Genomic DNA, 27,640 nt, shown 5'->3' on the forward strand with positions numbered 1-27,640 from the left:
TGGTGCTGTGGCTCAAGTGGTAGAGCACTAGCCCTGAGCTGAAAAGCTCAAGGACAGTGCCCAGGCCCCTTGACTGACCAAAAAAAAGTCTCAAGCTGTTTTGCCCAGGCTATCCTTGACCCTTGGTCCTACGGATTATCAGCCTCCCCTGTAGCTAAAGTTATAAGTATGAACAATTGGTATCTGGCTTTGGAATAATTTTGTTGTCGAAGAAAGATGGGAAATGATCATGAATGTACAGATTCTTAAGATCTTTGGCTAAATTATGTGTCCTATGATGAATTAATTTTTTCATGAAATTTCTTGGTTTTCCTACTAATAACGATGATAAAGTAAGACTTCTGTGTATTTAATTATGAGTAGAGGAATATATCTGGAGCAATGGTTCTCAATGTGGACATTTTGGTCTGGAGACTGTCTGGAAACTGTTGTCACAAATGTGGAGGGAATGCTACCACTAGCTAATGTAAGGAGGCCAGGGGTGCAGCTAAATAGCCTGTCACAGGGGAACCAACTACAGCAAAGGGTTAGAACAGTTATAGCAGGATGCTGGTGGCTTGCACTCATAATCTTAGTTTCTCAAGCTGAGGCTGAGATCTGGAGATTGAGGTTCCAAGGCACCTGAGACAGACAAATCCAACATCCTTTGTTGTGTTTTTTGTTTTTGTTGCCAGTCCTGGGGCGTGGACTCAAGGCCTGAGCACTGTCCCTGGCTTCTTTTTGCTCAAGGCTAGCACTCTACCTCTTGAGCCACAGCTCCCAGCTCCACTTCCATTTTTTTTTCGATATATTTGGTGCTGAGGAATCGAACCCAGGGCTTCATGTATACGAGGTGAGCACTTTACCACTAGGCCATATTCCTAGCCCCCAACATTCTTATTTCCAATGAACCAGCAAAAAGCCAGAAGTGAAGCTGTGGGTCAAGTAGGAGAGTGCTAGCTTTGAGCAGAAAAGCTTAAGGGGTAGCACACAAAAAAATGTTGAGGTGTGAAGTTAGGCACTAGTTAAAGCCTGTAGTTCCTTCCCTTTCCTTTAACAAGGTCTGAAGCTTCCAGGTGAGTTCATCTGCCATGTGCCCTGATTAGAGGCTAGGCCTTTGTTAGCCCAGTTCCAGCCAAAAGGAGGACTTCACTTGCTTTACAGCTGTACTTCCTCATGTGCACCCACAAATCTACCATCCTGACAGGCTTCAAGCACAAGTTATTTGCAGGCTATGGAAACTAAAGCTTACTTTTTTCCCTTTTGCTGGTATTGGAGCTTGAACTCCATGTTGTGTCATTTTCTCAGCTTTTTCTGTTCAAACTGGCCCATTGCCATTTAAGCCACACCTCCACTTCTAGTTTTTGGCTGGCTAATTGGAGCTAAGACTGATTTGTCTGCCAAGGCTGGCTTTGAACCAGCATGCGCGAAGTCACTCTCGCCCCTTCCTGCCATGCTCCGCCCTGCCCTGTTATTCCCGCCCCTTCCTGTCCTGACAAGCATTCCCCGCCCCTCACTTCACCACGCCCTTTCCGGGCATGACAGCCACTCCTGGCTCCTTCATCTCGCCACGCCCCCTTACCTTGCCATGCCCCTTCCGGTCGTGCCCACCTCCTCCTTGCGGTTCCCGCCCTTTTCTGCGGCGTTCTGCCCAGGCTAGACTCCTCAGCCAAGCAGCGTGCCTGCCGGCCAGCTGGCCGGCCGTTGTGGGGCAGTTAACTGTCCACGTGCTTTCTGGGGGCCTCGAAGCTCGCGCAGGCACGGGCGGGCCGTTGCAGACGCGGGCTGGCGGTGTCCACGGGCACGCGGTGCTAGCTTGGACGGCTGAGGAGCCGGAGCCTGAGGGAGGCTTCCGGTTGAAGGGCGGAGCACGTGGCCTCGGGGGCGTGGTGGCGTCAGCGGGCCCCAGGCCCTGCACGGCACACAGCACATACCTAGGCTCTACGACGAGGCCAGGCCGTGTGTGTGTGTGTGTGTGTGTGTGTGTGTGTGCGCGCGCGCGCGTGCCCGTGCCCGTGCCCGGACAGCCAGGGACTGCCGGGACCCGGGAGGAGGCTGACCTCCAGGCCCAGGAAGGAGGTGCGTGCTGGGTGCCGTCCAAGGCGAGGGGCCGAGGGCACCAGGCGCCTCCATCAAAATGTTGGAGATCTTGGTGCAGAAGGTGAGAGGGAGGGGGTGGAGAAAAGGATTTGGGGGTGGGGTGGCCTTGAGGGATGGCAGGTGCTTGGAGATCCTGCTGCTGAAGGTGAAGGCGGGGAGGGGGGGGGTTGCCCGAGGGATGGCAGGTACTGGGAACCCTGGTGATGAAGGTGAGGAGGCGGCAGAGAGTTGGCAGGTGCCGTGGATCCTGGTGATGAAGGTGAGGGGGGGAGGGTTGACAGGTGCTGGAGATCCTGGTGCTGAAGGTGAGGAGGAAGGGGGGCCCCCCGAGGGATGGCAGGTGCTGGAGGGGAAGGGGACCCTCGTGGAACTGGGGGAGGGGTGAGCTCCTCAGGCAGGAAGCCCAGTCTTGATTCAGACAAGCCAGGGAACACGAATTTGAGGGTCTCTGAACGATTTGGCGCCGACTTGGAGTTCATCCCAGGTGATTTCTCTGAAATCCAGAGGTAACTGTTTCATGCCCACGGATGAACTCATTTCCTGTCTTCCTAATCATTGACTCGGGCGGAGCGATACCATGACACCTGTTCCTGTCCCCTCGGAGCTCAGCTCCTTGGACAGGATGGAGATAACTCCCCCCACCCCTTTCTCCCAGGTCTCTGCCCCACGTGCCTCCCCCTATGTCTTGGAGGAAGGAGCTTATGATCTAGCAAAGAACTGGCCTTGGGTGTAAATCCCTTTAAAAATCACACTTTAAAGCTGGGCACCCATGGCCCAACACCTTGAGATAGTATTTTGAGATAGGCCATCCTACATTGCCATTTTTGTATTTACATTTCCGTATAGCTGGGACAATAGATGTGTGCCACCACACCAAGATAGGGTCTTGTTAACTCTTCAACTGGACTGGCCTCAAATCAAGGTCCTCCTAATCTCTGCCTTTTGAATAGTTGCGTTTACAGGCTTGGCCTATTATGCCATGCAATCAGTGATTTTTTTTTTCAAATGATTTTAATGAAATTTTAACTTTTTAATATTTTCAACTTCTCTGTAACAGGTAATATTTTGGTTTCTAATAATAACAGTAATACATAACAAGCCACATTCAGGGAGCTCTGACTTTCTCCCTTTGCCATTCTTCCTTTTCCCATAGGTAATAGTTCATATGTATTTTGGTTTATCTGCCCTTTTTTAATATTAGCAGATCATATGTCTATTCATGTATATTTCTCCCACATTTAAAATATTATGAACCTTCTTACTATTGAGTATTTTCCCATTATGGAAGAATGAGAATCTGCTTTTTTAGACATAACACATATTTGAGAATTACTCATCATTCTTTAAAATGCTTTAGACCATTATCTTTGGTTTGGCTGTTTGACACAAAGAGTACTGTCAATTCATTTGGCCAGGCACTGGTGGCTCATGCCTATAATCCTTGCTACTCAGGAGGCTGAGATTTGAGGATTGTGATTTGAAGCCAGCCAGGCAAGAAAGTTTGTGAGATTCCTATGTCTAACTGACCTGTTAAAACAAAACAAAAAAACAGAAGTGGAACTGTGGCTCAAGTGGTAGAGTGCTAGTTGTTTTTTGTTGTTGTTGTTGCATTTTGTTTGTTTTTCTGTTGGTTATAGGGCTTGAACCCTGGGCTTGGGCACTCTCCCTGAGCTCTTCAGCTCAAGATTAGCACTCTACTGCTTTGAGCCATAGAGCCACTTCCAGTTTTTCTGGTAGTTAATTGGAGATAAGAGTCACACAGACTTTCCTGCCGGGGCTGGCTTTGAATCTCAGTCCTCGTATCTCAGCCTCTTGAGTGGCTAGGATTACAGTTGTGAGCCACCAGCACCCAGCTAAGTGCTAGTCTTAAAAATAATAATAATAATAAGTTGATACCCCAGGACTGGCATAAAAATTTTGTTTGGATCACCAGAGTTAAAAGTTTTGTGATTCTAAGGTTTATATTTTATAGTTTCACTGTTGAATCATGCATTATTTCATTTGCCTTTTAAACACTGTACAGATTGAAGATCCAGGTTGCTTCTGGGTTATTATCAAAGGATCTGGTAACTTTTCAGATAATGAAGTCGACTATCAGAAATTAAATAGTGCCATGAACAATTTCTATGACAGCATGTGTCAGGATATAGAAATAAAACCATTGGTCTTGGAAGAAGGACAGGTATGTGTCTGATTTTGACTTAAACACTGTGTCTTCTGACAGTTTGCTGTTACTTGCTATGTAGTTCTGGCTGACGTGGAAGTTGATTCACCCTCCCAAGTCCTTGTATTACAGACATGCACCACTGTGCCTGGTAATAACTGTCTTTTTTTTCCCTGCCAGTCCTGTGGCTTGAACTCAGGGCCTGGGCACTTTCCTTGAGCTTCTTTTGGTCAAGCTAGCACTCTACCTCTTGAGCCACAGTGCTGCTTCTGGCTTTTCCCATTTATATGGCACTGAGGAATCAACCCCAGGCCTTTATGTATGGTAGGCAAGCACTCTACCACTAAACCACAGTCCCAGCCCTAATAATTGTCTTGAAACTCTACTCAAAATGTAAAATATTTGTGGACTTAAAATGAAGATGTGGTGGCTCAGACCTGTAATCCTAGCTACTCCAGAGGCTTAGATCTGAGGATCACGATTCAAAGCCATCCAGGGCAGAAAAGGCTGCTCATCTCCAGTGAACCACCAGAATCCAGAACTGGCACTGTGACTCAAAGTGGTAGAACATTAGCCTTGAGCAAGGACAGTGTCCAGGCCCCCTGAATTCAAGCCCCATGACAAAAAATAAAATAATAAGAAGAAAGCTTTTGGAGTATTTAGTCACTTTTAATCATTGCCTTGGGGCTAGGTTCTTAGTTGTTTGTTTTGGGAGCTTGAACTCATGGCCTGGGCTCTGTCCCTGAGCTTCTTTGTGCTCAAGGCCTAGCGCCCTATCACTTGAGCCACCACACCACTTTGGTTGTTGAATGGTTAATTGGAGCTAAGAGTCTCACAGGGACTTTTCTGCTGGGGCCAGCTTGTAACTGTTATCCTCAGATCTCAGCCTCCTGAGCAGTTAGGATTATAGCTGTCAGCATCGGCACCCGGCCTTAAGTTAGATTCAGGATAGATTGTGGAAAGTGCTTTTTTGCTGAGGACTGGTACTCTACCATTTGAGCCACAGCTCTACATCTGGTTTCTTTTTCTTTTTCTTTTTTTTTTGGCCAGTCCTGGGCCTTGTGGACTCAGGGCCTGAGCACTGTCCCTGGCTTCTTCCTGCTCAAGGCTAGCACACTGCCACCTGAGCCACAGCGCCCCTTCTGGCCGTTTTCCATATATGGTGCTGGGGAATCGAACGGAGAGCTTCATGTGTAGGAGGCAAGCACTCTTGCCACTAGGCCATATTCCCAGCCCTACATCTGGTTTCTTGGTGGTTAACTATAGATAAGAGTCCCATGACTTTCTTGCTTGGGCGGGCTTCCAACCAGATTGAGCTCAAGCCTCCTGAGAAGCTAGGATTACAGGTGTGAGAACTCAGCTCTGAGCTTCTAAGTTGGTTTTAAAAGAAACGTTGAGTTCTCTCATTATAAGACTATGGAGATTTTTGACAATGACAATAGAAAAGAAAGCCTTGCTTTTCAAACTCTTTCAGGTTTGCGTGGTCTACTGTCAGGAGTTGAAGTGCTGGTGCAGAGCCATTATTAAGTCAATCGTCTCTTCAGCAGACCACTACCTGGCAGAGTGCTTTCTTGTGGATTTTGCCAAGTTTATCCCAGTAAAATTGAAAAAGTATGTATGTATTTTGCCTTACACTCTTTAAAAGTTGTTTTTGTCCTGGGGTTTAAACTTGGCTTCCTGCTTATTACACGGTTCTTTACTACTTGAGCCATGCTACTAGAGTAAATGTTGTGCCCACGCACACATGCATGAACTGGAGCTTGAATTCAGGGCCTCATACTCTTGCTTGCTTGCTTTTGTTTTTCCCCTCAAGGCTGGTGCTCTTCCTCAGGTACAGCTCTACTTACGGCTTTTTGCTGGTTAATTGGAGATAAGTCTCATGGACTTTTCTTGCCCTGGCTGGCTTTGAACCATGAACTTTATATATTGGCCTTCCGAGTAGGTAGGATTATGAATGTGTGCCACCAGCCACCCAGTTTTTTGTGTGTTTTGTTTTACATTAAATATATTAACAATATAGATACAGTCAAATGAATTTGTCCTATCTAATTTTTGTTTATAACAGAACCTTATCTGCTTTACTTTTAAGTATTCGAGTTGCAGTAGAGTCTTTCATGAAGCTTCCATATAGAGCGAAAAAATTCAGACTTTACTGCACAAAACCTGTTACATTACACATCGACTTCTGTGAAGATAGTGCACAAATTGTGTAAGTATTGCTTCTTGACTAGGTGAATTCTGAGAAAAGCCTTAAATGTGTGGTGTTTATTGGAAACCACCTCTGTACAAGGGCTGAACTGACTACAGGCCTGTCTTTTGTAGGAGGCAGGATGGGAACTCTGGGTCTGTGGTTGTCAAACTTGCCCCTGCCTGTGGGATGCCTGAGGAACCCTATTACTGGAGGAGGCCTGAGTTTTATGCTTTTGTCGGTTTTCTAAACTTGCAAAAAGTAGTAAATTAACTGTAAAGAAAAATATAAAACACAGGTTCATAGATAATAAAAAAAAAACAACACTATCAGCCAGGCACAGTGGCCAGCACTTGTAGTCCCAGCTGCTTGAGAAGCTGAGGTGGGGGTGGGGGGGTCTCTTGTGCATAGGAGACCCTGATCAGGTCAGGATGCATAGACTGTTTCTCCCCCGACCCCCCAAGAAAGAAAAAATGTTGCTTGCATTCCTCTCTAGCCCCATGCCACCCTCCTAAGAGGCCCTGTGGTCTTATCAAGACTGAACTTCCAGCTGTGTACTGGTAGCTCACACTTGGTAACCCTAGCTATTCAGGAGGCTGAGATTTGAGAATTACGTTTTGAAGCCAACCCAGGTAGGAAAGCCTGTGAGAGTCTTATTACCAATTAACCACCAGAACACTGGAAGTGGCATGTAGCTCAAAGTGGTAGAGCACTAGCCTTGAGCAGAAAATCTCAGGCACTGTCTCCAGGCCTTAAGTTGAAGCCCTATGACCAACCAGGAAAAAAAAGACTAAACTTCCAGGGCATGTCAGTGTTTCTATAACTCTCATTGGTGTGGACCATATTTTCCCCCCCAGTACAGGGGTCCAAACTGTGCTTTACCATTTGAGCCTCACCACCAGGCCTTTTTTGTTTTTAGTTTGTTTTCAGATAGTCTTGCTCTGACATGGCTAGGACTGTGATCTTTCTGTTTCTACCTCCCAAGTAGCTGGGATTATATGCTTGTGCCACTTTGCCTAGCTTGGAGCCTTGAGCGAACATTTTATAATACTGTTGGATTTGCAAAATTAGCTTAAGAAGTTACATTGAAGCCATTTACCAATATGTGTGCCTTTCCTTTAGTGTTTTTCATGGATGTAATTGTCATACTTTAGTTCTGGACACTTGGTACCTCTGGGGACTGTTCTTGCCACAGAAAATGGACTGGGTCATGTCAGCAGGGCTTCTGTGTTGCTGCCCATAGTGTGAGGGTCTCCCCTCACAAAGCAGGCCTGAGCATGCTCTCTGCTAACCTGCTTGTAACTCTGGTAGGTAATAGTAGAAACAACCAGTGTCTTGTTTGGCACATGAAGTTAGTGCCCTAGCCAAGAATTTTATTGAATAAAGTCACATCCCTCTACTTGTTTCAGCCCTGCCAAGAAATGGGACAGTGCAGCTATCCAGTACTTCCAGAGTGTTCTAAGAGGTAAGGCCAGCTGTGTTCACTGCAGCCTGCTTTGAACTGACACCCACTGTGGCCTTCCCTTCTGCTGAGGAGGGGCTTGAGATGTGCCAGAAGAGTCTGTACACCTCCTCATAAGGGCTCTGTGTTTTGTAGAGCTGCTTCCATGCTAAGTATTATAGCCCCTGTGCCCTTGGAACTCTAAGTATATCTAGACACCAGTTATTGTCAGCTGAAATCAGAAAGATTGTTTTAATCTACACAATCTGGTTATGTAGAGGAGCCCTATGCAGTAATAACCCCTGTCTCTTAGCTTGCTTGAAAGCTTAAAGGGGCCAGGCACTGGTGGTACATGCCTGAAATCCTAGCTACTCAAGAGACAGAGAGCCGAGAATTGAGGTTCAAATCCAGCCCAGGCAGGAAAGTCTTGGGATTCTTGATCTCCAGTTAACCAGCAAGAAGCCAAACGTGGAACTGTGGCTCAAGTGGTAGGGGCACCAGCCTTGAGAAAAAGCTAAAGGACAGTGCCCAAGCCTTGAGTTCAAGCCCCAGTAGCAGTGCACACACGCATGTGCACACACACAAACCTAAAAGGATGCAAAATAAATCGCTATGTGTACTATCAAGGAAAAGCAGGTGTTGTGAGCTGGGAAGTGGTAGTCGGGTTGGAGTCGGGCTCTTGTGCCCATCACGGGTGTTAGAAGAGGAGAACTTGGGTGAGGAGGAGGCAGGTGGCCTCAGGCTGGGTTCTGCCTGCTCCTTTCTGTGTAGGTTCGGGCCCCTCTTGTGTATGACACCACCAGTCCTTGCCTTGAGCACGATGATGACTGGTGAAGTGTAGTGTGTGGCGGTCCACATAGCCACGCCACTGCTTGGTCATTAGGTCTGACAGGTCACCCTCCCTGGGCACATGGAGGGCAGAGGGGAACCAGAGGGAAGGGTGTGCCTGGGAATTTGGAGTTGAGTGCCACCAGAGAAGAAGAGAAGACTCCAGTGTTGAGGTATTTATAGAGTGGTAGTAGCTAGAGATGCTGTTGATGGGATAAAAGGTGGAGGGCACTCTGGTCAGGAGAGTCGTTTCCATGGCCTGCCTACTCCATCCACCTTCTGCCTAAGAGCCTGTCCTGCCGTGGACATTGCTGGCCTTTTTGGTGCAGGGGAATACATGGTTAGCAGAGACTGACTAGTGGGAAATGATCATGATGCTGTAAGAGAGAGAGTGTGTGCGCGCTTGAACTTGACCTTTTCCATCACTGCTGGCACTGCTAAGCTGTACATCCAGCCTGCCTTTTTGCTGGTTATTTTGGAGCTGCAGTCTAGTTGAGTTTTCTGTCTGGGCTGACCCCACACTGTGATCCTTCAGGCCTCAGCTTCCTGAGTACCTAGGATTACAGGTGTGAGACACCAGTTGCTGGCTTCAGTTGTGATTTTAATATAAGCTCATTTGTGCTTCATTTAGCAGCTACCCAGGTTGAGGCCAAATTATGTGCTGTGGAAGACGATACTTTTGAGGTTTACCTTTATGCAACCATAAAAAATGAAAAGGTAAGTAAGATGCTTGTATTTTTAAAATATTAAGATTGGGCAGGGAATGTGGCCTACTGGTAGAGTACTTGAAGTTTTACCTTAATGAACAGTGCAGTTCACGCATGATAGAAATGATCTTAATCTTTCAGGGTTTGGCTTACAAATTAGCTAGTTTCTTCTCCTTTTAACTTTTTTATTTGCTATGCTGGCAGATGAACCCATGGCCTAGCACATATTAGGAAAGGCCTCTAACACTGAGCTACGCTCCCAGACTTCCTCTTTTAATTACTTAAAACAATTGTTTCAGCATTCCTTAAGTTAGTATTTTATTTAGGCTCAAGCAGTGTCTCCTGCCTGTATCTTGGCTACTTGAGAGGCAGAGGAATGGAGGATTATGGTTCAAGGCCAGTCTGGGCTAGTTAGCAAGATCTCATCTCAGCCAAGAAATCTGGACATGGTGGTTTGCACCTGTCACACCAGGTATATGAGAGGTGTGAACAGAATGGTCTTGATAGATGAGGGCCCCAGGCAAAAAACTCTATCTGAAAATTAAAAGTAAAAAGGGTTAGGGGCTGGCTCAAGTGATAGTGTGCCTGTCTAGCAAGTGTGATGCCTTAATCAAACCCAGTTCTACCAAAATATGTTTGTAATAGACAAGAAATGTATTCCTATAGTGATTATTGTAAAATGTTAAAGAAGATGGAATGTTTATAAATATGTCCATTTGCTATAGTGTTAGTGCTCTTTTTGACCCCTAGATTTTCTTGTATGTAATTTGTATTTATTATAAAGAATTCGGATGCCACCTGGGTGCAGTGGCTCTTGTCCCCAGGAGATTGAGATCAGGATGGTTTCTCAGTTCAGCCAAGTGTTAAGTTTTGATAAAATAGAATTTAGTAGTTTGTCTTTTATGGTCAGTGATCTCCCTCCTAGCAGACCTCTGCCTCGCCAGGTTGCATTAGTTTTCCATGCCTCCAAGGAGACATATTTTGTCTTTCATTCAGACTCTTGCTATTTTCTTGTCAGGTAGCTGGTGAGAAGCATTTAGTGGACCGTTATTAGACTGGAGACAGGAGATGTGTTTCTGTCAAATCATGTCATGTAAAACAGTTTTTCTAAAAATAGCGTCCAGGCTAAGTTTGGACCCCTCACCATCCCCTGACTACATGCATCCTGCTACCCCTGAAATATTTCACATTTTACAGGTTTGTCTGAATGATGACCTGGTGGCAAAGAACTTTGCTTATTACATGTCACCTATGCAGAATAAAAAGTGTGATTCTTTGGAGAAACCAAGATTCAGTATAAAGTCCACATCCCTTTCCAATCCAGCCCTTACACTGTGGCCAATGCTTTGGCAAGGAAAAGACTTTCAGGCAACGAACAGTGAGTGGGTCTCCATTGTCTTAACTTCTCACCCTGGAACATAGCGGGAAATGGTTGGCAAGCCTGTCCTTCAGGAAGCCCTGGGTGGTGTTTAATAATCCCTTTAATCCTAATAAGCCAGTGACAGCTTTTGCGACCCTAGAGCTGCTACTATTTGTCTTTATGAAGCGAGGAAGGAAAAAAAAAATCTCAATTTCCTATTCATGTTGAGTTACATTTTCAAGCAGCCCAAATATTTGTAATTTAAAGATACTTTAAAAAAATAAAGTTTTGAGTACTTAAGAGTTTTAGACACTCTTTAATGAGAGCTGTTTACTGTAAATTTACCATAAAAGTATGAGAAGAATTAGTCCCAGACTGTGGAAAAATTTTACGTCATTCTTTCCTATTTCAGATTTTAGCTTCCCTGTTAGGTCTCTTCTATCCAGTTATAGCTAAAGCAAGGGCAGGGGAAGTAAACTGACCAGCTCAAATTTTTGTTTTTGTTTTATCTCATGTTTTAATTTCTTTTCAGATTCACATGGGCTCAGTTTCCTGACACAATCTCTCCAACATTCATTGTGCAAGGATGTTGCTGGTGACCGAGGGCCAACTGCTGTGATATTGGGTGAGTCCTACTTCTTTGGTTCATTTTATAGGCAACAGAAAATAGTGCTGTATGCATGGTATGGGCATGGTATGAGCATGGTATGAGCACATCTAGGACTTGAACATGCTTCACCTCTCAAGCCAGCCACGGAGCCATCTAAGGATTATAAATGTTGTTTAGAAATGTTTTTTCCTGTTTTTAAAATAATTTAATGGAATCACTTTCTGCTAACAGTGATTGTCCTGTAGTTGATAGTTAGATATTTGACTGCAATGTGAAGAACTTAGCCAGGTGTTTGTGCTCACATTTGTAATCCTACCGACTCAGGAAGCTAAGAACTAGAAGATTGTAGTTTGAAGCCAAAATAGGCAGAAAAATCCTCAAGACTCCCATCTCCCATTAACCAACAAAATGTTCTAGAAGTGCAGCTCAAATAGTAGTATACCAAGTATGAACAAGAAAGCTGAGAGTGAGAGGCTCTCGTACCAGTATACACAAAAAGGACACCAAAGCACTGGTCCTCCAGGCACAGTGGCACACACCTGTCATCCTACCCACTTGGGAACTTGAGGGAGAAGGATGGAAAGTTTGCAGCCAGCCTGGACAACTTGGCAAGGTCTTGTCTTAGAATAAAAGCATAAACCAGATGCTTATGGCTCATATCTCTTCTACTTGACCTATATCTCCAGTCCTTTTATTGTTGAAATTTTAAAGGTTCTGGTACTTTTTGGTTAATAATTCTTTTTTCAGACTTGTGGTGGTGGTGGTGGTGGTGGTGGTGGTGGTGTATGTGTGTGTGTGCGCGCGCATGCTGGGACTTGAATTCAGGGCCTATGTGCTATTCCCTAGCTTTTTTTGCTCAAGGTTAGCACTCTACCACTTGAGCCACAAAGCCACTTCTGACTTTTCCATATTTTAGTTTATTTTTAAAAATTTTTTTGTTAAAGGGCATTTTATTTTATTTATTTATTTTTTTGCCAGTCCTGGGCCTTGGACTCAGGGCCTGAGCACTGTCCCTGGCTTCCTTTTGCTCAAGACTAGCACTCTGCCACTCGAGCCACAGTGCCACTTCTGGCCATTTTCCATATATGTGGTACTGGGGAATTGAACCCAGGGCTTCATGTATACATGGCAGGCTCTCTTGCCACTAGGCCATATTCCCAGCCCCTAAAGGGCATTTTAAATTATTTATTTATTTATTTTGGCCAGTCCTGGGATTTGGACTCAGGGCCTGAGCACTGTCCCTGGCTTCTTTTTGCTCAGGGGCTAGCACTCTGCCACTTGAGCCACAGCGCCACTTTTGGCCGTTTTCTATATATGTGGTGCTGGGGAATCGAACCCAGGGCTTCATGTATAGGAGGCAAGCACTCTTGTCACTAGGCCATATTCCCAACCCCCACTTCTGACTTTTTCAAAGTAGTTTGATGGAGATAAGCGTCTCATAGACTTGTCTGCTCAGGCAGGCTTCTAACTGTGATCCTCAAATCTCAGCCTCCTGAGTAGGTAGGATTACAGTTGTGAGTCCCCAGCAGCCCCCAGATGTGTCTTTTGCTAATTTTTCTTCTAGTCTATGGCTTTTCTTTTCATATTTTTGACCATATCTTTTTATACATGGTTGGATTTGATTTGCCAGTGTTATGTTAAAATAATCCTTCTTTCATAGAATGAATCAGGAAATATCTTATTCCATCTTCTGGAAAAGCATGGAAATTGCTGCATTTCTTCGTTGTTTTTTTTTTAATATTAGGTAGAATTTACCAGTAAGCCCACTTGGATCTATTTTGGAAGGCTATGAATTATTGATTCAGATTTTACAAAACATCTTGGGCTTATCCAGATTGTCCATTTCATCCTCTGAGAGTTTTAGCAGATTATATCTGGGATTAGTCATCTTATCTAGATGGTTGACTTCCTGAGGATAGGTAAAAAGGAAAAAAAGGGTCACCAGTGGCTCCAAGCCAGCCCAGGCAGACAAATATGTGAGTCTCTTATCTAAGCAGCAAAGAGCCCAAAATGCTGGGCTCATGCCTATAATCCTAGCTAGGGATTACAAGTTGAATCTAGGGATCACAAGTTGAAGCCATCCCAGACAGCAAAGTCCATGAGGCCATGAGACTCTTATTTCCAATTAACCAACAAAAAGCTTGAAGTAGAGGTATAGCTCAAGTGGTAACTTAAGCTAGAGAGAGAGAGAAAAAGAGAGAGAGAGAAGCTCAGGAACAGCGCCTAGTCCCTGAATTTAAGACTCCAGATTGGCATATACACAAAAGTCCAAAGTGGAAGCATGGCTCAGAATAGTAGAGCCCCTCACTATTGAGCAAAAAAGCTAAGGGAGATGGCAGTGGTTAAGGGAAATGGCAGTGGTTTGAATTTAAGCTTTAGTGTCTGCACAAAAACGGGAGGAGTGATGCACAGTTGAGGATCTGAATCCATGACTGACATAATTCTAGTTGGCACTCAGTTACCTTCTGTGTAGCACACAGCTCCCCAGGTGCAGGTGTGAGAACCAGCCACCGTTTTTTTTTAAATCAATTACTCCTGGATTTTTCAGGGAACACACTCTTCTCCCGGCGTTTTAAGCTCAATTTGTCTGAAAAGCCAAACTCTCATGGGAAATGTTTAGTCCTCTTGTGACTCCTTTTTCAGTGAAGGATGTATTCTCGAATATCTTAAGCAGGATCTTGAATCTAATTAAAATATCCTGAATACATTTTTGGATGGGAGTATTCAAGTAGGATAGATTTGTTGAGTACGATCATTGCGCATATTAAAAGGGAATGTTGTGAGCATCGTCCTTGTCTGTGCTCATAAAGAATGTGCTCTACCCATTCACTGAAATAGACACCCGTCCTCCTTAAAATAAAGTTGGGGAACTGGGGGAGAATTGAACTAACATGATCGATAGATCCGCAGCACCCTGAATCTGCAGGGAAGGGTTCCTTGGTGAAAGGATGTTGATAGGTCAAGCAAATTCATTGCAAGAATTTTTTTCTTTTTTCTTTTTCAAATTTTTATTATCAAACTGATGTACAGTTTCATTTTGGTTTTTTTTTTCTTTCAAATTTTTATTGAGAATTTGTTTCTTCTCTTCGAGATCAAAGCAAGGTCATGTCCACATATGATCATTCAGCCACCATTTTTTTGTGTGTGTGTTTTTGCCAGTCTTGGGACTCAGGGCCTGAGTATTGTCCCTGGCTTCTTTTTTCTCAGGGCCAGCACTCTACCTCTTGAGCCACAGCACCATTCCAGCCTTTTTCTGTGTATGTGGTGCTAAGGAATCAAACCCAGGGCTTCATGTATGCTAAGCAAGCACTCATGGCTAAGCCACATTCCCAGCCCGAGCCACCCTTTTGTATTGCTCTCTGTGGTCAGCTGTTAACATCAGCTACAACAGGGGGATGGAGGGGCTGTCAGCCCAAGCACCTTTCCCTGTGGCTGTGTGGGTTCCTTGCGGCACGCCACGGCATACACTGGAGAGGGCAGGTCATGCACGTGGCATATTGGCAACCTCTACAGCTTAGGTTTATTTCCAAACCTGTTGGGGCTGAGGGAAAGGAATACAGATTCCATCTGTCAGTGGAAGTCAGAAGAGCTTGAGTGTTGCACACAAAGTTGTGGCCTTCATTGGAAAACACAGCCTGCATCACTGAAGGAAACAAATGATGTTTCATTCTTTTTTTTTTTTTTTAATGGCCAGTCCTGGGGCTTGGACTCAGGGCCTAAGCACTGCCCCTGGCTTCTTTTTGCTCAAGGCTAGCACTCTGCCAACTTGAGCCATAGCACCACTTCTGGCCTTTTCTATATATGTGGTGCTGAGGAATTGATCCTAGGGCATCATGTATAGGAGGCAAGCACTCTTGCCACTGGGCCTTATTCCCAGCCCCTATTTCATTCTTAATATGCAGGTATAGGAGCTTTGACAACTGTTTCTTTTTTTTTTTTTTTTGTCTGTTGTGGGGCTTGAACTCAGGCCTGGGTGCTGTTCCTGAGCTCTTTTGCTCAAGGCTAGCATTTCGCCACTTTGAGCCACAGCTCCACTTCCAGTTTTCAGGTGGAGTTTCAGTTTTCAAAGATGAAAGTCCTGTAGGGACGTTTCTACCCAGGCTGGCTTTGAATTGCTGCCTTCATATATCAGCCTCCTGAGTAGCTAGGATTACAGGAGTGAGACACCAGTGGCCAGCAATTTTTTTTAACTTTCACTTCTTCTATAAAGTTTAATGCTGAAGCCTATTCCATATACATTTCATGCATTAAGAGTTTCTAACAGTTGTTTCTGTTATACTTCTTTCTTGTCCTTTTCCTATCTGTTTTTTAAGCCATTACCTTTTTTCTCTCTCAGACAAAGCTATGAAATGTGACAGGGACCCGCTGAGAGACTCACCTGAGAAGACTTGTGATGCCAAGCAGCGCTGCATCTCTCTGAGAGAAGTAACCAGGGTTACATTGTTAAATACTCACTGAAATCCAGCTGGTATTGTCACTATTATATTGACAACCAAAACTGATTTCTATTCAGAAATTTGGGGCTAACATGGTTATATTCATGACCAAATTAATAGATTTCCAGTTTACTTGTTTTTTTTTTTGTTTTGTTTTGTTCTCCTGGGCCTTGAACTCAGGGCTTGTGTGCTGTCCCTGAGCTCTTTTTGCTCAAGGCTAGCTCTCTACCACTTAGAGCCAAAGCACCACTTCTGGTTTTTTGAGTGATCAGAATCTCTCGGGGACTTTTCTGCTGGGGCTGGCTTTGAACCTCCATCCTCAGATCCTAGCCTCTTGAGTAGGATTACAGCCTGGCACCTGGCTTACTTGTGGTTTTTTTTGTTTGTTTGTTGTTGTTTTTTGTTTTTGTTTTTTTTACCAGTCCTGGGCCTTGGACTCAGGGCCTGAGCACTGTCCCTGGCTTCTTTTTGCTCAAGGCTAGCACTCTGCCACTTGAGCCACAGCGCCACTTCTGGCCATTTTCTGTATATGTGGTACTGGGGAATCGAACCCAGGGCTTCAAGTATACGAGGCAAGCACGCTTGCCACTAGGCCATATCCCCAGCCCTACTTGTTTTTGTTTTTAAAGTAACTTCAGTTCTCCTCTTACCAAAATTTTGTTTCTGGTGGCTATGAAATTGGATATTTGTGTGCTGGACATGATGGCACATAATTGCAGTCCCAGCACTCAGGAGCCCGTATGCATATCTGAAGCCCTCACTACACTGAGGCAGGTAGATCAAAAGTTGAAGGTCAGCTAGGACTCTGCAGGGAGACCCTGTCTTTAAAAACTTGGGTCTTAGGGGGGAGGGGGAAATGTGGGAGGAGGTAACAAACAGTACATGAAATGTACCAAGTCCTAACGTATTAAACTGTAACCTCGCTGTACATCACTTTGACAATAAGAAAAAAAACAAAAACTTGGGTCTTTACGCTCATTTGAGCAAGTGTGTAAAAATTGTCATTTCAGGAATACTCTAATACTTAATTTCAGTACTTACTTGGCTACCAGCTTTTTTTTTTTTTTTTTTTTTTTTTTTTTTTTTTGGCCAGTCCTGGGCCTTGGACTCAGGGCCTGAGCACTGTCCCTGGCTTCTTCCCGCTCAAGGCTAGCACTCTGCCACTTGAGCCACAGCGCCGCTTCTGGCCGTTTTCTGTATATGTGGTGCTGGGGAATCGAACCTAGGGCCTCGTGTATCCGAGGCAGGCACTCTTGCCACTAGGCTATATCCCCAGCCCCTTGGCTACCAGCTTTTTAAATTGCAACACATTAAAAGGCTGATTATCTGCAGTACCAGCTACCTGTGGTTGGTGATGTTTATCCATTGATGATAGTGATGGCATGACCATCCCCAGTTTTGTATCTTTATCTGTGTGCAGGAGGATTACCTAGAATGCTTGTTAATGAGAATACTTTTCACTGAATTTTGGTTCCAAGACTATTTTTTTTGTAAGTGCTGGTATTGGGGATTGAAATTAGAACTTCATTGATGTTCTCACTTGGCTTTTCTGTTCCCAACTAATGGTCTACCCCTTGAGCCACACCACCAACCTGGCATTTTGTTGGTTACTTGGGACTTTTCTGCCCGTACTGCTTTGAACTGCAGTCCTCTGTGTCTCAGCCTTCTGAGTAGCTAGGATTACAGGCGTGAGCCACCATGGAGTGCTGGCTCCAAGAGACTCTGTGTCCTGTTTAGCAAACATGTTCTTTTTGAATTTGTTTACAGGGTGTTGAATCTTCAGTAGACTGGCCTACTAAGAGAGGCATCACCATATATGCAGATCCGGATATACCAGCGGCAAGGTACATTCTGAAAATGTTCTCATCTGACTGGAGCCTAAGGTGTACTGGGTTTTACACACTCAGCCCTAGGCATCTATCTGCATGTATATACTTGTGGGGTGATGGTATTGGGGTTCTCAGGAACCCTGATGATACCAAAATCTACATATGCTTGCACTCCACATGCTCGTTGTATACTTTGTCATCTCTATATTACTTACTGTACTTTGTACAGCATACATGCTATATACGCAGTTGTTATCCTACTTGGCTTAGATCATGACAGGAAACAAAGCCTGTACATTGCTAGTACAGGCAGGTTACATTTTTCCAAAATATTCCCAACCTGTGCTTGGTTGAACATGCAGATCCTGGAGCCCATGGATACACGGGCTGATGTTATAGTGCTCTAGAAGGCTGAAATAGGGAAGCATTCTGCCTCAGAACACCTTCAGATCATCAGTAATAGATAAAGTAAGGGAAAAAAAGCCCAAGAAACTCGAGGATTCTATATGTCAAGTTTCATTGTTTTGTTTCCTGTGTGGAGCTGTGATTGGGGTCAGGCCCTGTGGCCAGCACTGATCTCATACTTGCAGAGCCAAGCCTGTACCTTCTGAAGGTCTTAGCGAAGATCACTTAGGTCATAGAGCCAAAGGGCTGAAGTTCTTCACCAGGAAACATTTTCAGAAGTGGAGTAAATGAGTTCACAAATCTTAATAACTTCTTTATGGTTTTGCTTTCTAGTGCTTTAAATCAGAAGCCAAATGAAAAGCCACAGAGATTGGTAGAAAAGAAAGACTATGATGAGAAAAATGGCTGTGTGAAGTAAGACGTTTTTCCTAAATTGAACTAATTCTAATAAAACTAGTTTCAAATTGGTGTTCCCATAACAAAAACAAACATCCAGGAAGAGCCCTGTGGGCTTCATTCTCCGGGGTGGATTCTTCTGTCAGATACTTTATTCCAGTGTAATGAGCTTTCACCCCTTTTTACCTCCTTGGTGAGGTGAATCCTTTTATGTGATGATTTAGGCCTGTTGATTGGTTTGTGGGGTGGTGGTTGCTTTCTTTGTAGATTTATCTGTGTCCTGCTTATTAGCAACAGTAATAATTTCATATTATACTTATTAAATCCAAAGAATATTTTATATCTCTTCTTGAGACTTTTGTTTATATCATAATGCCTTTACCAGGTTAAAGAATCTCATATTCTATGCACCAGCTTCTCTGTCAGCACCTGAGTGACAGAGTTTATGGCACATCTCTGGGGTTGGCCTGTGGGTTACCCAGAAGCCACACGAAGGCCCCTGGGCTCTCACCTGTGACCCAGCATGGGTTCCTCACCATGAACTTCCCACTGTGCTCTAGGCCCAAGGCTGCTGTGGAGTTCTCAGCTCAGATGGCTCCGCAGCCTTCTGATTTGCCCCTCACCACCCCCCACCAGCTTGTCTTGCCCCCTAATGCCTGCAGGTTTTCGTGTGATGACAGGCTGTTTTCTTTAGAACAGAAAGTCTTTCCTCATTTGTGACACTCGTAACCTGCTATTTTGTTTTATTAATTTTTTTCAAGCAAAAAGATGGGTTTATTTTTTATTTTTTTACATTTCAATTTTTTATTGTTATTGTAAAAGTTACAGTTACATAAGTCAGGTAAAGAATACATATCTTTTTGGACAATGTTGCCTTTTCCCTCACTCCTAGTTTTATAACATGCTATTTTAAACATGAAATTTTATCTTGCCTTCTGTTTTGCATCAGAAAGTTTGGTTTTTTTCTCCCATTCTGCCACATGGCTTTTACTGAAAAGGCATGATGCAACTACATTGGTTGTTCTTTCTGTGTATTGGGAGCTCTAGGGAACCCTGAAGCAGTTGGTTAAGAAAACAGGCTGGGGAAGGTAACCTGTCCTTGGTGTGATCTTTGTGACCAGAGCAGTTAGTCCTGGGATTGGCTATACTCTGTTCAAAGCCCGAGAAACAGTGTGTCCATTATTTCTGGTCAGAGCAGCAAAGGCACCCTAGAAGAGACACTTTTTCTCGAGGATGGTCAATTGGGAATGAGTAAGTTCATAGGACTTCACACCTGAAAGTAACAATAACAAGTTTAGAGGAGGGACACAGGGATGCTGGCATGTTGGTAAGAAGCCTGCCTTACTTTAGAAGCCTCCATCAGCCCTCTTCCCTTAGCTGCCTATGTGGGGTCTGTGTCTTGTTTCTTAGTGTGTTGCTCAGTCTGTGAGTGCCTATGGCTTGTTAGATTTAAGGCCTCTATATAACTCGCTTAGAAATCTAGTCTTCCCCATTCCAGATTACATGTCACTTTCTCCTATGGGAATCCTGGATCCTTGGATGGTGGGGAGAGTGTTGGGGTCTGCATTGAGAAAACAGGGCCCGCATGCAGCAGCTTGCCCTTGAGTTCTTACGTGTCCAAAAGAATCCTCCCTGTTTACCTAAGATAACCAGGAGCTGAGACCGTTTTCACTGTCCCTCAGGCACATGCTGAGGGTAGCAGATGACTTCTCACTCCATTTGGTTGGTAGTGGCATATATATATATATTTTTTTCTTTTTTTTAATTTTTGCCAGCCCTGGGGCGTGGACTCAGGGCCTGAGCACTGTCCCTGGCTTCTTTTTGCTCGAGTCTAGCACTCTGCCACTTGAGCCACAGCGCCACTTCAGGCCTTTTCTATATATGTAGTGCTGAGGAATCAAACCCAGGGCCTCATGTATATGAGGCAAGCACTCTACCACTAGGCCATATTCCCAGCCCTGTATATTCTTCTTTTTTTTTTTTTTGGCCAGTCCTGGGGCTTGGACTCAGGGCCTGAGCACTGTCCCTGGCTTCTTTTTGCTCAAGGCTAGCACTCTGCCACTTGAGCCACAGCGCCGCTTCTGGCCGTTTTCTGTATATGTGGTGCTGGGGAATTGAACCCAGGGCCTCATGTATAGGAGGCAAGCACTCTTGCTACTAGGCCATATCCCCAGCCCCCCCTGTATATTCTTTTGAAGAAAGTTTTGATCCTGTGGCCAGATATGCTGGGAGATTGCTCTTAAGCTTAAAGTGTCTGGGCTGGTGTTCATGCCTTTGATCCTAGCTACTCAGGAAGGTAAGGTCTGAGGATCACCGTTCAGAGCCAGCCCTGGCAGAAAAGTCCGTGAGACTCTTATCTCTAATACACTACTCAAAAGAGGCTGGAAGTGAAGCTCAGGGACAGTACCCTGGAAATAACTAACACACACACACACACACACACACACGCACGCGCACACGTGCGCGACTGGAATGGGTGGAGGAGAGTGGAGTGGTTTAAACCTTGTAGTTTTCCAATAAGCATCTTAGTATTTTCCTACTTGGTATCATCTATTTATTTAAGACAAAAAGTTTCTATATATTCATCTGTTCTCCCACCCCCCAATACAGGTGGAATCCAGAGAAGCTCTAGCAATGGCTGTAGATCCTAGCCTACATTTCACTATAATATTATTTCAGCATCAGTTTAAATACCACTGCATAGGGGGCTGGGAATATTGCCTAGTAGTAAAAGTGCTCACCTCATATACATGAAGGTCTGGGTTTGATTCCTCACCACCACATATATAGAAAAAGCCAGAAGTGGCACTGTGGCTCAAGTGGTAGAGTGCTAGCATTGAGCAAAATGAAGCTCAAGGACAGTGCCGAGGACTGGCCAAAAAAAAAAGAATGAGGCTTGAGGGAAAATTATATAGGTATTTAAACTATCATGTTTTCCCCAGTCCCCACCACTGAAGATGGCTGGGGAGTTCTCTGCTGTCAATGTGTGCCCATATGGAGATTGGGGCCATGTCTAAAGGAAAGGAATTTCAAATATCTTTTGTTCTGAGCTAACAGAGGTGGTAGTGAACAAGTTGTATCTGGTCTGACTTTTTTGTACCAGTCCTGGGGCTTGAACCCAGTGCCTGGGTGCTGTCCCTGAGCTTTTCTGCTCAAGGATGCTAATATTCTATCACTTTAGCCACAGCACCACATCCGGCTTTTTCTGTTTATGTAGTACTGAGGAATCGAACCCAGGACTTCATGTATGCTAGGCAAGCATTCTACCACTAAGCCACATTCCCAGTCCTGTAGTATCTTAATGAAGTGACACAACATGCACTCCTTTGCTATCTGTTTTACCTCTGCCAAGAAAGAATTCAAATAACAATTCATCTGAGGAAACGTTTTTTGGTCTGAAAGATTTCATTCATTCTCTATCTTTATTTATTTATTTTTATTAATTAAAAAAATTTTTTTGACACGGTGTTGTGCAAAAGGGGTACAGTTACATAATTGGGCAGTGTATACATCTCTTGTGATATCTTACACCCTGCTTTTCTTTCCCTTCCCTAGATCAGGCAGACATATATACAATACACAGTGTACCAAAAACATATACAGTAGCCACGTGGCCTACGCCAAAGGAAATTCACCTAGCACTTTAAATGTATCGTCAACAATAGAGTTTGCTTATCCTTGTCTTATATGAACATACATACATGGCTTTTGAGCTATTGTGATCCACTAAGAGGTCTATTTTTGACCTTTATATGTAGAGTAGTTGTTTGGTTCTAGTTACATAATGTAGGGTCACTGACCCAAACCTGTGGGGAATACTATTTGACAAGAAGTTTTTGGTTTCGCAGACCTGGTCTCTACTGTCTCCCCATTCCCACACCTTAACAGTCATATATCAAGGAGATCATGCCCCTTTGTTTTCTGTGTTCTAGGCTCAGCATTATTTGTTCAAGTTCTGACCATTTCCCTGCGAATACCAATATTTCACCATTTCTAACCAACATTTCACCATTTCTAATCGCTATGTAGTATTCCATTGTGTATAGGTACCACATTTTTTGGATCCATTCATCTGTGCAGGGGCATCTGGGTTGTTTCCATATTTTGGCTATTGTGAATTGTGCAACGATAAACATGGAAGTGCAGATATCTTTTTGATATCTTGAGGCCTGTGGATAGATAGGATAGATGCCTAGGAGTGGTATGGCTGGGTCATAGGGTATGTCTATATTGAGCTTTCTGAGGAACCTCCATACTGTTCTCCACAGTGGTTGTACTAATTTGCACTCCCACCAACAATGGAGAAAGGTTCCTCTTTCCCCGCACCCCCTCCAGCATTTGTTGTTGCCTGAGCTCAGAGTATAGGTCATTCTAACTGGAGTGAGGTGGTATCTCAGGGTTGTTTTTATTTGCATTTCCTTTACTGCCAGGGATGTTGAACATTTCCTCATATGTTTCTTTGCCATTTTTATCTCTTCTCTTGTGAAGTCTTTCTTTAGCTCCCTTGTCCATTTCATAATTGGTTTATTGGGCTAGGAGGGGCTTAGTTTTTGGTTGTTTTTTTTTTTTTTGGCCAGTCCTGGGCCTTGGACTCAGGGCCTGAGCACTGTCCCTGGCTTCCTTTTGTTCAAGGCTAGCACTCTGCCACTTGAGCCACAGCGCCACTTCTGGCCATTTTCTGTATATGTGGTGCTGGGGAATCGAACCCAGGGCCTCATGTATACGAGGCAAGCTCTCTTGCCACTAGGCCATATCCCCAGCCCGGGGCTTAGTTTTTTAGTTCTCTGTAGATGACGGATAGTAGGCCTTTGTCTGTTGCTGTGCTGGTGAAGATCCTTTCCCATATGGTTGGCTGTCTTTCTAGTTTGGTGGCTATGTCTTTTGCTGTGCAGAAACTTTTTATTTTGTAGTAGTCCCATTTGTCGAGTCTCTCCCCTATCTGTTGTGCTCCTGGGACTCTATTCAGGAAGTTCCTTCCTGTGCCTATAAGTTCTAGCGTCTTTCCTACTCTTTCCTTTAGTAGTTTCAAGGATTCAGGTCTGATGTTGAGGTCCTTGATCCATTTTGAGTTGATCTTGGTGCATGGTGATAGGCTAGGGTCTACTTTGAGTTTTCTGCATATGGCTGCCCAGTTTTCCCAGCACGAGTAGTTGAAGAGGCTATGTTTTTTCCATTGTATGTCTTTAGCTCCTTTGTCGAATATCAGCTGACTGTTAAGAGTGTGGTTTTATTTCTTCAATTCTATTCCATTGGTCTTCAGGTCTGTTTTTATACCAATACCAGGCTGTTTTTGTTATGATGGCTCTACAATAGAGCTTGAAGTCTGGTATTGTGATACCTCCTGCACTGCTTTTTCTTTGCCTAGAATTGCTTTGGCTATTCTAGGTCTTTTGCTGTTCCATATGAATTTATGGGTTGCTTTCTCTATTTCAGTGAAGAATGTAGCTAGGATCTTGATGGGGATTGCATTGAATTTGTATAACAATTTGGGCAATATGGCCATTTTCACTATATTGATTCTGCCTACCCATGAGCATGGGAGGTCTTTCCATCTCCTTGTGTCTTCTTTGATTTCCCTTTTTAGATTTTTATAGTTCTCATTAAATAGGTCCGTCACGTCTTTGGTTAGGTTGATTCCTAGGTACTTTATTCTTTTTTTGGCTACTGTAAATGGAATTATTTCCATAATTTCCTTTTCTGCTTGTACATTTGCTGGTGTACAGAAAAGCTGCTGACTTTTGTGGATTGATTTTGTATCCTGCTACTTTGCCAAACTGGTTTATTAGGTGAAGGAGTTTGGGGACTGAGTTTTTTGGATCATGTCATCTGCGAATAGGGATAGTTTGATTTCTTCTTTGCCGATGTGGATCCCTTTGATGTCCTCCTCTTGCCTTATTGCTATGGCTAGGGATTCCAGAACTATGTTGAAAAGAAGTGGGGAGAGTGGGCATCCTTGTCTTGTTCCTGAGTTTAGGGGGAATGATTTTAGTTTCTCTCCATTTAATACAATATTAGCAGTTGGTCTGTTGTATATGGCTTTTATTGTTTTAAGGAATGTTCCATCTATTCCTGTTCTCTCCAGAGCTTTTAACAAGTATGGATGTTGTATTTTGTCAAAGGCTTTTTGGGCATCGACTGAGATAACAATGTGATTCTTGGTTTTAGTTCTGTTTATGTGGTGAATTACATTAATAGATTTATGGATGTTGAACCATCCTGTGTCTGTGGGATGAAGCCTACTTGGTCATGATGTATAATTTTCTTGATCAGTTTCTGGATCCTGTTAGCTAATATTTTATTGAGGAGCTTTGCGTCTGTGTTCATTAGTGATAATGGTCTGTAGTTCTCTTTTTTTGTTGGGTCTTTGCCTGGTTTGGGGATGAGTATAATATTAGCTTCATAGAATGAGTTTGGGATCTCTCCCTCTGTTTCTATTTCGCGGAAGTTTGAGGAGTATTGGTATTAGCTCCTCACTAAATGTTTTGTAGAATTCATTGGTGAATCCATCTGGGCCTGGGCTTTTCTTTGTTGGGAGGCTCTTGATTACCCCCTGTATCTCCCTGTAAGTTATTGGTTTATTTAGTTGATTTATTTCTTCTTGATTCAGTTTGGGCAGTTTGTACTTCTCTAAGAATTGATCCATTTCTGTAAAATTATTGTTTTTTAGTGAGTAGAGGTTCTGGAAATAGTTCCTTATGATTTTCTGAATATCGTGTGTATTTGTTGTAATTTTTCCAGTGGAGTCCCTGATTTTACGGATATGAGTCTCTTCTCTTCTTTTTTTTGTAAGTCTTGCGAGGGGTCTGTCAATTTTATTTATTTTCTCAAAGAACCAGCTTTTAGTTTTATTTATTTGTTGAATGGTCATTCTGCTTTCAATCAGATTTATCTCTTCTTTAATCTTTGTGATCTCTCTCCTCCTAGTCATTTTAGATTCGATTATTTCTTTTTTTTAAATTTAATTTATTTATTAATTGAATACAAATTTTTTGACAAGGTGTTGTGCAAAAAGGGTACAGTTACATAGTAGGGCCATGTGTACATTTCTTGTGATATCTTACGCCCTGTTTTTCTATCCCTTCTCTAGGTCAGGTAGACATATATACAATATACAATGTATCAAGAATATATACAGTAGCCACGTGGCCACACCAAAGAAAGTTCGCCTAGGGCTTTAAATGTAATGTTGATATTAGACAATATGTCGACAGTAGTCTTATATGAACGTACATACCTAGCTTTTGAGCTATTGTATTCCCCTGAGAGGTCAATTTTTGACCGTTATATGTTGAGTAATTGTTTGGTTTTAGTTACATACTGTTGGGTCGCTGCCCCAATCCTGTGGGGAATACTATTTGACAAGCAGTTTTTGGTTTCACAGACTTGGTCTCTACTGTTTCTCCGTCTCCCTTTGTTAACAGTCATATATCAGGGAGATGTTTTAGTTTCATCGTGAGGTTATTCACCTGCTCTGCTTCCATTCTTTTAATGTGATTGCTGTGGGCAATGATCTTGCCCCTCAGTACTGCCTTAGCTGTATCCCATAGGTTTCTTTGTGATGTATTTTCGTTGTTGTTGTGGCTTATGAATTCGTTAATTTCATCCTTAGTTTGGTCTGTGACCCAAGTGTTAGATAACAGTAAGGGGTTTAGCCTCCAAGTATTTGTATATCCTCTGTGGTATCCTTTGTTATTGAGGGTTACCTTTATTCCACTGTGGTCAGATGTAATACATGGGATGATGTCAATACTTTTGTATTTGCTGAGGTTCTTTGTGTGGGCTATGACATGATCTATTTTGGAGTATGTTCCATGGGCTGCTGAGAAGAATGTGTATTGGGTCTCTGTAGGGTGAAAGACTCTGTACAGATCTATCAGATCCATTTGGGATATGGTGTTACTTAGGTCCTCAGCTCCCTTGCTAATCCTCTGGGTGTTGGATCTGTCTCTTGGAGAAAGTGGAGTATTAAAGTCTCCCACTATGATTGTGTTTGTGTCCATCTTGTTCTGTAGTTCTGTGAGAATTTGATTGACATATATAGGGCCTCTTTTGTTCAGTGAGTATAAATTTATCACCGTGATGTCTTGATTCTGGATTTTCCCTTGTATTAAAATGTAGTGCCCTTCTTTTTGAGTTGATTTTAATGAGAAGTCCAGCTTGTCTGAAATCAGGATGGCTACTCCTGCCGTTTTGGTAGGTGTGTTTGCTTGGAAGATCTTGCTCCATCCTTTCATTCGGAGCCTGTTTTTGTCCCTTGCTGTAAGATGGGTCTCTTGAAGACAACAGATGGCAACTTTTTGTTTACGGATCCACTCTGTCAGTCTGCTCCTCTTTATTGGAGAGTTTATACCATTTATAGTCAAAGAGATCAAGGATACGAGTGTTTTTTCCCTTCCATTTTCCTGTTAGCCTGTTTTTCCTCTCCTTTTTTTCCTTGTTTTTATTGAGCTGGTCTTTCTGTTGGGCTCTGGCTATTGTCGTTTCTTTCTGTTTCTGTCTGGGTGTCCTGTACATTTTCTGTTGGGTGGGGTTCCCCTCTTAGAATTTGGCTGGTTTTTTGTTCACATACTCCTTTAGATCCTTTTTGCTATGGGAAGATCTGGTTTTTCCCTCGAAGGTGAATTCTAGTTTTGCTGGATATCTAATTCTGGGTTGGCAATTGTTGGCCTGGAGGACTTGGATTGTGTTCTTCCACGCTCTTCGTGTGTTGTAGGTTTGTGTGGAGAGGTCTGCTGTGATTCTGGTCCTTTTACCATTGTAATATAGCTCTTTCTTCGTTTTGGCTGCATTCAAAATTTGCTCTTTCTTCTTGAGATCTGAAGTCTTGATTATTATGTGCCTGGGCGAGGATTTTCTAGGGTCTGGTCTGCCGGGCGTCCTATAGGCTTTAGTTACTTGGGTGAGGTCCCTTGTGCGATTGGGGAAGTTTTTCTGCAATAACCCTATTGAAAATATGTTGAAGCCCTCTGCTCTGGTATTCTCCTTCATCCATTCCAATTATGTGCAGATTATATCTCTTGTCTTTGTCCACTAGCTCCTGTATTAGTCTGCCCTGGAGTTTAACTGTTTCTTGGAGTGTGGTAATTTTCTAGTCCTCCTCAGCTGCATCATCGTCCAAAAGAGAGATTCGGGATTCGATATGATCAATTCTTTGTCCTGTGGCTTCCAGTATGGAGTTTATGGATGTCAGCGAGCTA

The 27,640-nt window shown here is 43.6% G+C and overlaps 1 protein-coding gene across 1 annotated transcript in view; it reads left to right on the top strand.

Annotated features, from left to right (window-relative positions):
• The first annotated feature begins 2,116 nt into the window (after window positions 1-2,116).
• Tdrd12 (tudor domain containing 12) overlaps window positions 2,117-27,640 on the top strand; it is a 62,134-nt gene continuing 36,610 nt past the window's right edge. The window contains exons 1-12 of the mRNA XM_048329949.1: window positions 2,117-2,140; window positions 2,361-2,384; window positions 4,103-4,261; window positions 5,718-5,854; window positions 6,333-6,452; window positions 7,841-7,896; window positions 9,332-9,417; window positions 10,605-10,785; window positions 11,300-11,392; window positions 15,714-15,811; window positions 17,581-17,657; window positions 18,381-18,461. Of these exons, the coding sequence (XP_048185906.1) occupies window positions 2,117-2,140; window positions 2,361-2,384; window positions 4,103-4,261; window positions 5,718-5,854; window positions 6,333-6,452; window positions 7,841-7,896; window positions 9,332-9,417; window positions 10,605-10,785; window positions 11,300-11,392; window positions 15,714-15,811; window positions 17,581-17,657; window positions 18,381-18,461 (1,136 nt within the window). The remainder of the gene's footprint in view (window positions 2,141-2,360; window positions 2,385-4,102; window positions 4,262-5,717; window positions 5,855-6,332; window positions 6,453-7,840; window positions 7,897-9,331; window positions 9,418-10,604; window positions 10,786-11,299; window positions 11,393-15,713; window positions 15,812-17,580; window positions 17,658-18,380; window positions 18,462-27,640) is intronic.

This window comes from Perognathus longimembris, chromosome 20 (genome assembly GCF_023159225.1).
Source record: "Perognathus longimembris pacificus isolate PPM17 chromosome 20, ASM2315922v1, whole genome shotgun sequence".
In the NCBI taxonomy this organism is placed as follows: domain Eukaryota; kingdom Metazoa; phylum Chordata; class Mammalia; order Rodentia; family Heteromyidae; genus Perognathus; species Perognathus longimembris.